At 38.4% G+C, this 13627-nt stretch overlaps 1 protein-coding gene across 1 annotated transcript in view; it reads left to right on the forward strand.

The window, feature by feature from the left end:
* The window catches only part of npy2rl (neuropeptide Y receptor Y2, like), an 80927-nt gene extending 67502 nt beyond the window's left edge, over positions 1-13425 (forward strand). The window contains exons 5-6 of the mRNA XM_084923136.1: positions 4700-4853; positions 5401-13425. Of these exons, the coding sequence (XP_084779262.1) occupies positions 4700-4853; positions 5401-5985 (739 nt within the window). The 3' untranslated portion in view covers positions 5986-13425. The remainder of the gene's footprint in view (positions 1-4699; positions 4854-5400) is intronic.
* Positions 13426-13627: the final 202 nt, after the last annotated feature.

The following is a 13627-nucleotide window of genomic DNA, read 5'->3' on the forward strand; positions in this document are numbered from 1 at the left end:
TTGCACTTTGCACTTTGGGTTTACTGCCAATTAGAAAATCTTGGGCTGTTGTTTTTAATCACTCTGAACTACATTTCAAATGGTTGAAACAGAGTGCAGTATCATCCCAGTGAATGAAAAGTTATATAACATCCACAGCGAGAGACACCTCATTTGGAGGTAACGTTCAGAAGTGAATGGGGTGGAAATGAGATAACCCCACCAATACTCTATATATACAGACGTATGTAGCTGGAAATTATTATTGCACGCTGACTGTCCCTTATTCTCAGGGAAAGGATATAGCTAGATTACCGTGCTCTGATGGCCATCGTAATCAATTAACTTCACATGTTTTCTACATGACGTTTCTCAGATCTTTTGTGAAAATGCAATCAGTTTGTGCTCCCCTGCAGATTTTCACCTTCTCGCTGTGAGCTGACGTCATATTAATGACAAATCTAAAATCCATTTCCACCTTAATACAACTGGCCCTGAGAAAAGAGGATTACAGTGAAGATTCTCTGACTCTGTCATGCTGCCACTGCACCGCTAACGGCACAATTAGACTTTGGTTGCCTGCTGTTTTGGCAGTTGGAGTGTAGGTGTTAAGAGCAGTGATGCAGTGACTTTAGAATGAACAACAGATTATTCATTTTAACCTCTGTGAGCCTGCAGACTGGCTTTTAACTCTTTAAAGCCTGAACCATGAAGTCATTGGCTGTAAAGGGTTAAGCACTGAAATGTTGCTTGCATGCACTGGTGGATAAACCATTACAGACATCTAAAAACTATAATATAGATTTATTTATTTTTGGTAATGGCCAACACTTGTTAATTAAGAGCAACTGTGGCACCAATCTTGCTATACGTGGTGGTGTATATGTATACACATGTTAGGATGTTCCTGTGGCTGTCATCAGTATCTACAGGCTACAGGCCATTATGCTTATTTTCTCTCCACCACCTGTCCAAAGATTGCAAACAGACGAATGAATCTGTCCTGTGCATGTAAAGCAGATTTTCATTTGCTTATTTGTTTTTTGGGCAGATGGTTCCTGACAAACAAATTTACAAAAGATCACTTTACAAGATCCAAGCATCTGTGCTCTTTGTTTTTTTTCTTTTGGTTTTTTTTTTTGAGAAAACATCAAGAGAGTCAAATCAACCTCATTTAGTCGGTCTACAGACTTGTTTGATGCACTTTAGTGTCCACTCTTCTGATTTGAATATGATATTGCTTTAAAACTTTGCTCTACTGCTACAGCCCTATGGTCCTGTTAGCAAAGATTCAAGCTGCAAGAGTAGCTTTCCATGATTTATCAAACACTTGGCCTGGCAGCTCTTAGCAGCTCCTCAGTTCATCTTCTGTACGAAACAAGACTAGTTTGCTTAAAGCCAGGTTACCTGTGATTGGCTGCCCCCTTGTGCGCTTAAGATGACCATATAAGGGAGTACTTGTACATACTCTGACCTCATTATTTCAAACTTTGACTATGAGCCTCCACCCCAGTAACAATATGTATACATATGCCAGGAAATAGCTACCTTAACCCTTTAAAACCGGTCAGAGCGGGTACGCTCAGTTTTGTGTAACTATTTTTAAATCCCTGTAGATCCGGAACCAGATAAGCTAGCACAATAATTCTTTTGCACATGAAACTGGAGGAGTTGTACTTACATTTTATGCCATCAGCTTGTCCTAAGTCACAGTTTCCTTCCAAATATGGCTTTGCAAAAACAGCATAAAAAGCATTTGCAGCAACAAAAACATAATATTCCAGAAACACGCTTTGCCGATCCGATCAGCTGTTCGTAACACTTCCTTCGTTGGAATAGACGTCAGCGCAAACTAGAGCGTGTCCACCATTACCTGGCCGAAACCGGAAGTGATGTCATTTTCGCGGAAAATGTAGTTGTTGTTTTTTTTTTTACCTTCGGGACCTTACAAGCCTGCACTGGTGTTTCATGCTTGACTTCATGCTTGTCTGAATAGTTTCTAGGATGCTTAGAACTCAAATTGCTCTGCTGGAAATAGTTTATTTTGATGCAAATGCTGTTTTTTTTTTTGCAAATTTGTATTATAATATTTATTTTTGTTTTTCCAGCAGTATATAAAAATTGGTGTATCTCAAAAATAAAACCATGAAGACACTCAAAATAAATTTCCTGTTGTTAGAAACTATTTTGTGCAACTTTTTTGTATTTACAGTTTTGAGGGACAAACCTCTTTAATTTCTTTAACTACAAATATATGTAAAAAAACAAAAAAACAAAAAACAAAACAATTTTTAATTTTTTGTAGTTTATTGCAGTTTGTTGCAATTAATGTCGTTATTATAGACTTAATGCATACATATTATTAAAGTTTGGGCTATAATGGTTGTATTGATGCATACTTGGGAGAAACTTGAAATGCTCCCAAAAATGTCACTACAGCATGTAAAAATATAAAGATAACTCTGGCGGACTTGGTTCTATGGTAGGTCTTAAAGGGTTAAAGAAAACGTTTCCTCTACGTGGTGGATGATGACCAACTAGACCAACTTTATTTAAAGGCTGTATGAATAAGGGTGTTAAATTTGCTGAAAGTACAAATGTGTCTGGCATCCTTCTTTAGTTAAAACTAACTCACCATGTAAATTAATGTAGTATTGTTCAAAGAGAAATTTCTGAGTTCATGCTCTGTGCTTCAGCAGTATTTAATTAAACTTAATTAAATGTGATGTGCCCACAGAGTTCTTTCTTCTACCTAGGCAAATTAAAGCTGTGACTTTAATGTAACTTTCATTATGTTTCATACTGAATGTGCCAAAGCACAAAGCCCAAACAAAACCTCAGTGTCAGGATGCCTCAGCTGTAAACTTCATCCATAATGATTTCATGTTACATCCTGTTTTTGTTTTCTCTATCAGCAGGGATTGTAAAAGCTAAAATAAGTTTTACCAGAATTTTTATTTTTTTTTTTAATTTAATCTGGGCAGCAATAAACAGATGGCTGCCACAGAGACCCACTAGACTTGTGCTGAGTATGTGAAACCACTGTACTCACTGGAGGCTTGATCAAGAAACTTGAGAGTCAGAGTAATGAGTTTCATTTTTTTATCCTTAAGTTTTTTCTTAAGTGTTAAGAGTTTCTTATTGACTTCCATATTCAGTAGATTAGAAAAGAGCTTCAGTTGTAATCAGCAAAACAAACACAGTTGGAAATATGAGTTTTTTGCAATGCGGCTTACATTAATTGGTGAGTGGCCTTCACTGCTGGCTTGTTGGGTGTTTTTTATGTTCATGAGTGTTGCTGATTTGACCACAAACAGAAAGATTTGCAGCATTGATTCTGGCTGTAAAGAAGGACTTGATCTTGGCCTACAAAAAAACTGCACAAACAATGCACCCAGTTTAGGGTTGGCGTTGCGTGTTTTAGCTACTTGCTAGATGAGCCTGCTGAGAATTTTTTTTTGTCATCTTTGTTTACGCAGATTTTACATTACAGTCAGCATGACTTTGAAACTCACATATATGCTTACTTTTGTGGGGTTTCATTTTAAGTGTCCTCTAATATCAGCGGTCCCCAACCTCTGTTGCGCCACGGACCGGTTTATGTCCGACAATATTTTCACGGACCGGTCTTTAAGGTGTCGCGGATAAATACAACAAAATAGAACCGGTACCAAAAAAATATATATATTTTTAACACACGGGAAAAGACCCAGGGAAACCGAGTTAACGATAAAAACGATGAAAAACATAACGATAAAAACCCTGAAAACCATAAATTTCACACCCGAGCCTCAACTCTCGTGGCCCGGTACCAAACGACTCAAGGACCCGTACCGGTCCATGGCCCGGGGGTTGGGGACCGCTGCTCTAAGGTAGTGTCAACCACACAAAAAGTGTTTATTGCTATGCGATGACGTCGTTCTATCTGAGCAGTGTCGCTGCATAATTTTCTATCTTGGGTCTTGCACTTTGGCCAGCTTCAAAATGAGACTTTACTGACTAATGGGTGACATTATGGTGAGATTAAATCCACCTTTTATATTTCTAATCAATTTATTGTGGCCTCTTTTCATGGTCATTCAATGCATGAAAGGTTTGTGTAAATGCACTGATTAATTCAGAAATGGGGAAAATCCACGAAAGACCTGACAAAAGGCCTGAGAGATCCATTTGGCCTTTCAGCTGATCCATCTACTGTTCGTTTATTGTAAGGAAGGGAAAAAGGGAAAGAACAAAGCTGAGGTATGCCAAATTACATAAAAAAATGACTGAAAATTACTGGCAACAGGTCTCATGGAGTGATGATTCTGAATATGAAGCTTTTGGTTCAAATCATCATCTTTATAAAACAGAGGAGGTCAGGAGCAGCAGTCAGTGTCTACAGCCATCTGTAAAACACAGTGGAGACTCTGTCGTCGTTTGGGGCTGCTGTGTTGGGGATATTGTGAGAATTGATCAACTTTTGAATGCAGAAGGTTACTGTCAGATTTTGAAAACTTGTAAAAATAGCTACAAATGTTCCCTCTGAAAATTAAGATTTTCTGAATAAAGTGTGACAAAACTTCCTGGTAATAACTAATGCAATCTAAAAATCAGGAAACTGATATAATATCAGTGGTTTTCTGTGTCCTGACCTGTTGAAAACGAAACTATAAAGTGCACCTCATGTGAACATTTCAAGTTTATATAAATATTTGGTATGCACCAATTTGCATTTCAGGTGTATCGTGTACCACCTGGAGACCAGGATGCGTAAGGACGTGTGTTTTACAGTGATAGCATTGACATGGGTGCTGAGTGCCATCCTGGCTAGCCCTCTTGCCATCTTCAGAGAGTACGGCTCTTTCACACTGGAGCCTGGACATACCATACAGGTATATGCAGTCACACACCTACAACACCATGTTTCTGAATCAAATATTTGTACAGATCAGTCCCCTCACTTCCCTCCTCATTCTTTCCCTTTGATCTTCCTGGTGCTGCTCACATCCCTCATGTTGCCTTCTCTTTCATCTCATCCTTCTTTCCTTCTTTTCTTTCCTTACATCCGTTCCTCTCCAAACTCTTGTTTCCCTCCTTATTCCTGTTGTTCATAATCCCAGCCTCTCCAGTCACTGCAGTCAAATGTAAACTATGTCAAAATTCTGATCTAGTCGCCAAAAGAATCCAATGGAAAAATCCTTTTTTTTAGTAACTTTTCTAAAAACGTTGCGCAGAAAAACTGTAATGGCAAAATGAGACTTCATCTTTAGTGTTACATCTTCTAGTTTCTGGAGATTTGCCTTTTTAACCATGTGGCTAAAATTAAATCCAGTGACCTGTGGGATATTAAGAGGCTAACCGAACCATGGTATTTAAAGTGTACCTTCATGTAACACAGACTAAACTCAACCAAACATCCCATTCTGTCCTCTGTCATAGGCGTGTATGGAGAAATGGCCCGGGACAAACACAGATGGCACCATCTACAGCATCTCCATGCTTATCCTGCAGTATTTCCTCCCCCTGTCCATCATCTCCTTTGCCTACGCCCGCATCTGGTCCAAATTGCGTGGTCATGTCAGTCCAGCAGAGAGTGGTGTCAACAGCAGCGTCGCCTCCGAACGCCACCGCCGGCGCCGCAAAACCACCAAGATGCTGGTGACCATGGTGGTGGTGTTTGCCGTGAGCTGGCTTCCCTTCCACGCCTTCCAGCTGGCCACCGATATTGACAGCGCGGTGCTGGACATGCGGGACTTCCGCCTGCTCTACACCGTCTTCCACGTGATTGCCATGTGCTCCACCTTTGCAAACCCGCTACTTTACGGCTGGATGAACCGCAACTACCGCGCTGCCTTTCTCGCTGTCTTTAAATGTCGCAGTGGCGGCGAGAGGGAAAGGGGCGGCCGACTGGACAGCATTCACCCCGCTGGGGGAGGGGCAGGAGGGGGAGGCAGAAGGGCGAAGAAGATAGTCCTTGAAACGCAGGATGTGGTGTCTACACGCCTCAACGCCACTGATGTGTGAGATGCCGAGGAGGGATGGAGGAGAGGAAGACATGGAAGAGAAAGGAAGGAAAAGAATATTCTTTTGTCTCCCAGAGGACAAAAGATTGCACATGGAGACAGAAGAAAAGAAGACCTAAAGATGTGTGAGAAAATAGAAACGGCACGAGTGAGAGGGAGCCAATGGGGGGGATTAAAGAGCCCAAATATAGAGGAGAAGGCGGGGATGATTGGGGATTAGAAGAGGAAGAATGACAGGAGAAACGATGAAGAGCTGCTGAATGACTCAAAGTCTTCTTAAACAACTGAAACTGCATCTTTCTGAGGACATGACCTTGCTGTGATGGAAAATTCCCACACTGTAAAGACGTGCTTTGAGGGTGAAATTGTGTTTGAAGGATCTGTGACACTTAAAAAAAGCGGGCAGGCCTGTATGGAGAACAGATTAAGTAGGCACATTTTTATGGACAAAAAAAAAAATTACCAAAAGAAATGGACTTTAAAATCTAGTCAGCACAGGGCTGTTTCTCCATCTTCAATCCACAGATGAAACATGTAACTCAAAAATATAATTCACAGTGGCTTACAAATGTGCTCTCTTACAGAAAGTGTATGAATTTTTAGGCCACTGTTAAATCGATTAAAAGAAAAGCTGGGGGGGATACAATTTGGATGCATGATGCAAGCTTGAGAAATTTCAGACACTGTTGTGAAAATGTGCATTTGCTGTGGATTATCTGAAAATAAGCCAGATTGGAGGAGTGCAAAACAGAAAACACGGAGGTGGGCAAGAAGTAGATGTGGTCAAATTATTCATATTAGAAGGGAGATGCTTTGTTGTTATTATTATTTTTTTTTAATTGGCGGAGAATAGAGAGCAAGGGAATCTGAGACAAGGGCCGAAGCTGTAACTGTGATAAAAGGATCAGTAGGAGAAAAAGACAAGAGTTAAATGTGGGATAATGAGGCAACGTAAAAAACAAAGGTATTTCAAATGAACTGTATCCAATTTAGAAAGAAACATCAGAGAAAGGATCCCTACTTTCAAGCTAACACACGAATGTTTGAATAAAATTTAAAAATTGAGTGATTTACTTCCTTTTCTTTGATCACTTTAGCACCTTACTGAAGCCGTAAATTTATCACATTGCAATTTTTCCAGTTATACAGGCACAAAGACCAGGTCGTTATTTTACGCTTCTAATATTAATCTTATTTTATTCATCTGTGCTCAGTCTACCAAGTCTTTTTATCGAAACTCAATTACAGATGGGAGAAATATCATTAAAGTATGATTGGCTACATTAAAGCAAAACTCATTAGGTAGATGTGCCATTTTTCAATAACTTTAATGGATGCTTTGAATTCCAAATAACTTCCACAAGTGAATAGTTTATTCATAGACTTTTACATGGATTTAGGGCACTACGTTTGCCCTCCACCAAGAATTTATTTTTTAAAAGAAGCTCATCTTGTCACTTATACTCTTAAAATATGATCTTGATTCCTGAGTTCATAGCGCCACTGAATGTTTTGTGAGAAATCTTGTCAACACTTCCAAACACAGTCTTACGGCAGTTTGTGAACTAGTCATGACTAGTAGTCTATTAATTCATATTTCTGTGCACAAATCAGCTAACTGAACCCTCCCTGTCTTTCTGTTCTCACAAAGTCCTCATTTGCAGACTGTAGCTATACCTTGCCTCTGAAGTCATGCCATCTGGGATGAGTTCCAGTCCACAGACATTAAAAAAGATGGAAGCTTCTGGAAATGAAAATTGAAATCATTTACCAAATTTACCCTGTATCTACTTAGATTCTGTAGCTTTGGATTCCAACCAAACAAAACTACCAAACTTCAACCAAATGGTGGCTTAGGCTAAATGTAATGCTGTGTTCACCATAAAGTCACATGAAACCTCACCAAGAGGTACCACATCTGTACATTTAAAAAAGTTTTCAAATTAAATTCAAATTACAAATTTGAAAGCCTTACAGCTGAGATTGCCTCATAGACTCTGGATTAGCCTGATGAAGGACAAACCAGAGCTAAATGATTCAACTTCTCTTTCATATGAAGACAAAACATAAAATGGGCTTTAAGTGAGCAAAGTCATAGACCCTCCTGATATCTTACTTACTGATGTTACAGTAACTTCTTTCTAGCACTCCATTACACTCTAGCTTTTGTTTGTCAGGCCACAATTCACCTTGAGTTTGGTGTTACCGCACCACTGGGAATAGGGCTACATCATTCCAAGAGGCAGAGGCTGGCCTACCCAATCCTGCATCAACTCCCTAGATAGACATTATGTCTCTACACTATCAACAAGCACCTGACCTGTCCTTGCGATTCATCATAGAGCCAAAATATCCAGAGCTGTCAGCAGACTGAGTTCACTGTAATTCTAAAGGCTCCAACTATATTAATCTTTGTTCAGGCCTTCCTAAATAGGGTTAAACCCAAGAATTCCCAAATCCTAGGAACAGCTAATCCACATCTTTTTACATTGAACATTTCAAGCATTGGTTTTCAGTCTGACTGGAAGTAAACACTGATTTCAGCCACCTGGAAATTGTGGGAAAATGGCGACCCACTGCTTGGTCTGCTGGAGGTGGTCTTTAATATTCCATGCTTAAAATGAGCATCTTGAGAAGACTGTGGTTCCACTGGTGGAATATAAATAAAATTTCACTTAAGTGAACCTAGTAAAGCTGCAATAGATTGCTTTTTCTAAACATCTGTTCAAACAAACACATGGAAAATCATGAAAAAAAAGGTCATCATGATTTCAAAGAGTGTTCAACACAATTGTCATTGCTGGAGTCAAAATGAGCTAAAAAGAATCGCAGCTGATTAAAACCAAGGGCAGAAGCATACTCAATAAAGTCAGAAAATGAATGGACTGCAATGATAATGTCCTTTCATCCAAATGCCAGTGAACTGCTTGCAATGCTTTGTCCCACTCGACTTCCTTTGACCCACCAAACTGCCAAAACAAATTGTTTACTGCAGTCGGCCCTGTTTCCTCTTTCTGCTCCTTATGTACTGGCATTCATTCAGGTCACACAGCTAAGTTCCCTAAAACTCAACTGTTGTTGTTCAAAAGTTCCACAGAATCTGGTAACCATCCATCCATTTCTAACATATTCGTCTTCTATCCAGGTAGAAAGTAGCTGGGTGTTTATAATTAAACATGATTAAAATAATATACTTTAACGGTTAAAAATCTTCTCTTCATTCAGTCAACTGCTTCAGTGCCTTCCTTTGAAGACCTATGCCATAGGAATAGAAAGGAAGTTCCTCCAGCAAGATGAAATAGTTGGGAAGAGCAGGTAGTTAAAAATATCTTTGGGCCTCAATCAGACAGTCCTTTGGATCAGCCCCTCCCTCCCTTGGGGTCACCAGGGAAAAATTTGTGTTCCCTGATGGGTTGGTGAGTGGATGCTGCCTATCGCTACATGAAACTGGTTGCAAATATGTATTTGGTGTTCCATCAAAAAAACTCAGTTGGCATTGGTTCCTAGCAAATTACAGTGGTTATCTGTGGTTTGCACAGAAGATGCTAGCTTGTCTGTGTACACTCAGCACTTCCCAAGTAGTAAGGAAAGTGTGAAAAGCAGGACTTGAAGCACAGTTTCTATGGGAATGTAGACTGCACACCTTTACCATAAAGGTTGCACCTTTTGAAACAAGTTAAAACCTTTAAACTTCTTGGTAAGGTTTAGTAAAAAAAAATCTTCGCAATTAACTTATGGAGTTAAAAACTTTAACTTCGTACTGTTTCAAAAGAACTCCTTAGCGGTTTGTTTATGGTGTGAACGTGATGTGACCCCAATCCAAACCAACTACCAACTACTACCAAGTTTAAGTTAAAAAACATCCCGTAACCATGCATGCTTTGTATTCTCAATGGGAAATCAACTACTGGCAATATATATGACAACTTATAATGGCCACCTGTTATATTGACAACATTCAAATCAGGTGGTCTGCTTCTGTTGACCTAATATGGTGGGCTTAGTGTTAGTAAGATATGTCTAAATAATGAATAAGCATAAATAAGCATAATGAGCACATCCCTCATGCTGATCCAGTCTTGCACTATCCTTTTTCTCTTGCCCTTAGATATCCCACTATGTGCCTTGAGAGCTTGTTGTAGAAATGAATCAACGTGTTTCTGGTCTGGGTTAAGTAACATAAATAAAAGGCTAAACTTACTATTTTTGGAAGGTAGGAATATTTCCCACAAGTAATATCAACATTTCGTATGTGTTTCCACACATAATGTTTGCTCTTAATTTTCTGTTAATTATGAACTAATTAGTTCCTTTGTTCAAAATGTTATTACCAAAGGTTGTTTCTTTAAGAGTCTAAAATTTAATTGCCTAATTGTAATTCCAACTCTCAGGTTTCCCCTGGCAGGAGCTTCATCAACATACCAATTTGGTGCAGCTGGCTGATTGAAAAACGACCTGCACAAGGTGAATACATATCAGAGATAGAGATGTGAAAGAAAACGAATCAAAAGTAGACACTATTTCATTCTGTTTCAAAAACTGCAGATAAGCTCCTTCTTTTTTGGGAGGGGGGGGGGCTGAGCCTTGGTGTTCCTGACATCTATGCCTCTTTAAATCCTTCGATTAGAGGATCCTTTCTCTCTGAGCTGCATCACTGCTTCACCCGACCAGCAATCCCACAATCCCTCTGTTCCCTCCCACTGAACCGGTTTCTCTCTGTCCTCGTTTCAGCTCCTCGTCTGTCTCTTTTCCTCCTATGAATGCATGCATTAAGCAGCTAGAAATGGACAAAAAGTATATGAAAAATGTCAGTTTTATTTTGATAAGTCTAAGTGCTTAGATACAAAAACAAAAAAATTATGCCTGCAAAATTACGTGTCAAAACTAACAGTTTAGAAATGAGAGATTTAATTTTTAAAAAATGACCTGAATTATTGAATTAGTTTTGTAAACAGTAGCAATTTTTAACCATAATGTGCTTTATTTAAATGACAGACTTCTGACTTAAAGTCGTTGGGATGAATTTTCATTGCTATTATACTTACGCGGACATATAAAGCGGTTCAGAAGGGTAGGTTGAAGATACATGGTTTGCTCAGACTCCCCAGATCCCCAAATGAGCTATGTGTAAACATCAACATCCACTCTTGTCCACAGAGTGCTACCCCGAAACATCTTTGTTTTGGTGAACTGCTCCCTCATCTCAATGTCATTGGGTGTTTTTCAATGAGGTATTTGGTTAAATGCCTGAAATAAGTTTCAGTTATGTCCACTTAGTTTTGTTTTGTTTTTCAACAACATATGTAAGAACATTGGCCATGCCCTAAAAAAGTGCTAACAATTGGCTAAATGCAACTACATTTCGTCATAAGATCCAAAGTAATGCTCAATTACAGTTTTCCCAACAAAAGAAATTATCCTCAGAGCAATCCACTGGGAAACTGTACTGGGTAAGCCGGGGTTATGAACAGAGAATTTGCATTTATTATTATCAGAATACTTTTAAGGTTGCACTGATATGTAAGGCAGAGGAAACGCAAAAAGAAGAAAAGCAGCCATAAATCACTTTTTACAACTCACTGATTGTATTCATTTTTTTAAGTTTGGTAATTGTAACTTTCAAGTTAACACATTATTCAAATTTTCAACCAACCTTTACCCCTCCTTTGGAGGCATTTTAAAAGGTTGGATTTAAACAACACCCTCACAATGTTAAATATATTGAAAAGCTAACTTTTGCCCTTTCTGAGTCTGAGGAACTCCCACTGATTCCAGTATATTACTCAGCATGTTGAAAATTTTAAACAAATGGCTAACCACTATATTCCATTATGAAATAAGCATCATTTCCTGAAGATTTTACATGGACTTATGCATCCTCCCAATATAAATCTTCCAATTATAGCTAGACATTTTTTAAATTCCACAAATGTAGCTATATCTCATCCATCTAGCCATCTATCTGTCTTTTGCTTATTCAGTTCAGACCTTAGAATCTTGAAAAATGAAGGCAATTGGACTTCTTTAAGTTGCATTCTTTATTTAAGCTCATAAGATTAGCATTACTTGGATGATCGAGAACCTAAACACACATTTCCAGGTCAGTGTCATGGTCTAGCTTGGGCCTATTCTGATACCATCTGTCTTTATTTCCCAGTAAACAACATTAAAAGATGAACTGAAGAATAATAAAACTTGCCCCTACTTCATTACCCAATGAAATCAGCTGTTTCATTCAGTCCCATTGCTCACATATGTATAAAAGCAAGCACCTAGCCATGCAGTCTGCCTTTAAAAACATTCGTCAGTTGTTCTGAAGGGTTCACTGAACTTGAGCGTGGTAATTTAGCAGGATATCACTGTTGCAACAACTTCATGAAATTTCTTAAAACTCTTAGTTATTCCACAACTGCGTCTAGACCAATAAAGTTACATGTCCACTAAGCCTCTTCTGCTACAGCATTGGACTCCTGATTTATCTTCCTCAAATGACCAACTAAGACCAAACAGAGTATCTTAATAAAGGTAAGCCTGGATGTTATTAACGTTGCTAGAAAGATACAAAAGGAGATGGGCCAATTGTTTCCAATTGTTTCCATTTTCTCCAGAGTTCTCAATTCATGTGATGTATGTCTTTTGACTCATATGAATTCTAAACACTGTCTATTAGTTTTTCAAATGGTGCAAAGTCTCCACAACTGTTTCTATGAAAAAATACAATAAAACCATCAGTGGAAAAAACTGTAGATGTGGCAAATACCATGGTACCATAGCTTAAAAATTCCTTTGAAATGAATCCAAAAATAAGATATGAATAGATTTAACCTGCCAATAGGGAGTTTTCTGTTAGAACATAATGTCTTCAAACAAAATTTACCACGGGAGTCATGGTTTACTTCTTCAATGTGTTTTTGTTTTTTTTGCCAACATTATTGTTCCATTAACTGTTATCTTGGGGAAAAATAGTTTTCTTTTGTACTGCTTTTAAAAAAAATTAATTATATGACTTTTCCCTTTCACTGAGTTTCAAAAGCCAAATTTAAACAAATTAAAAATGAAATACTTTCATAAACTTGTGCTTTAAATGCTTCTGGTGATTAAATGGGCTGTCTTTTCTGTTTGTTTGTTTGCTTGTCTTATAAGAAAAGAGTTGAACAGATATTTAGCTCCTTACAGGTTATATTGTGCCAGTTTGTGACAGAAGGCCACAGATGCTGCTCGACCTTTATCAAATATGAATGTAAACTGCTTTGTAACATGGCTGTAATGTTGTATATTCTATAACTCTGTGTAAATATTGACTGTGTGAGCGACTGTAACCAAGCACAAACTGTTGGCCTTTAACAGTGTCCAACAACAGATGTACTATTCTCAAGCACAAACGTGCCTCTGGACTCCTTCTGTGTGTCTGTGTCCTTTTATAACTAAAAACTGGAACTTACATACATCAAAAGTAGAATTTTTTATATCTCCAAGGTTATTTTGCAACCTCCAACAAACGAGTACCAAAAACTGTTCATAAACGGCATTTATTTTCTGAGATAATCCAAGCCCATTCTTTACATTTCATAAAGGCTCACCAAAGTTAGACAACAGAAGACAATGGAGGAAGAAAAAGAAACATGCCTGGACTAATTAGTTTC

This window comes from Perissodus microlepis, chromosome 3, assembly GCF_051167445.1.
Source record: "Perissodus microlepis isolate ML-2025 ecotype Zambia chromosome 3, ASM5116744v1, whole genome shotgun sequence".
Classification (NCBI taxonomy): Eukaryota; Metazoa; Chordata; class Actinopteri; order Cichliformes; family Cichlidae; genus Perissodus; species Perissodus microlepis.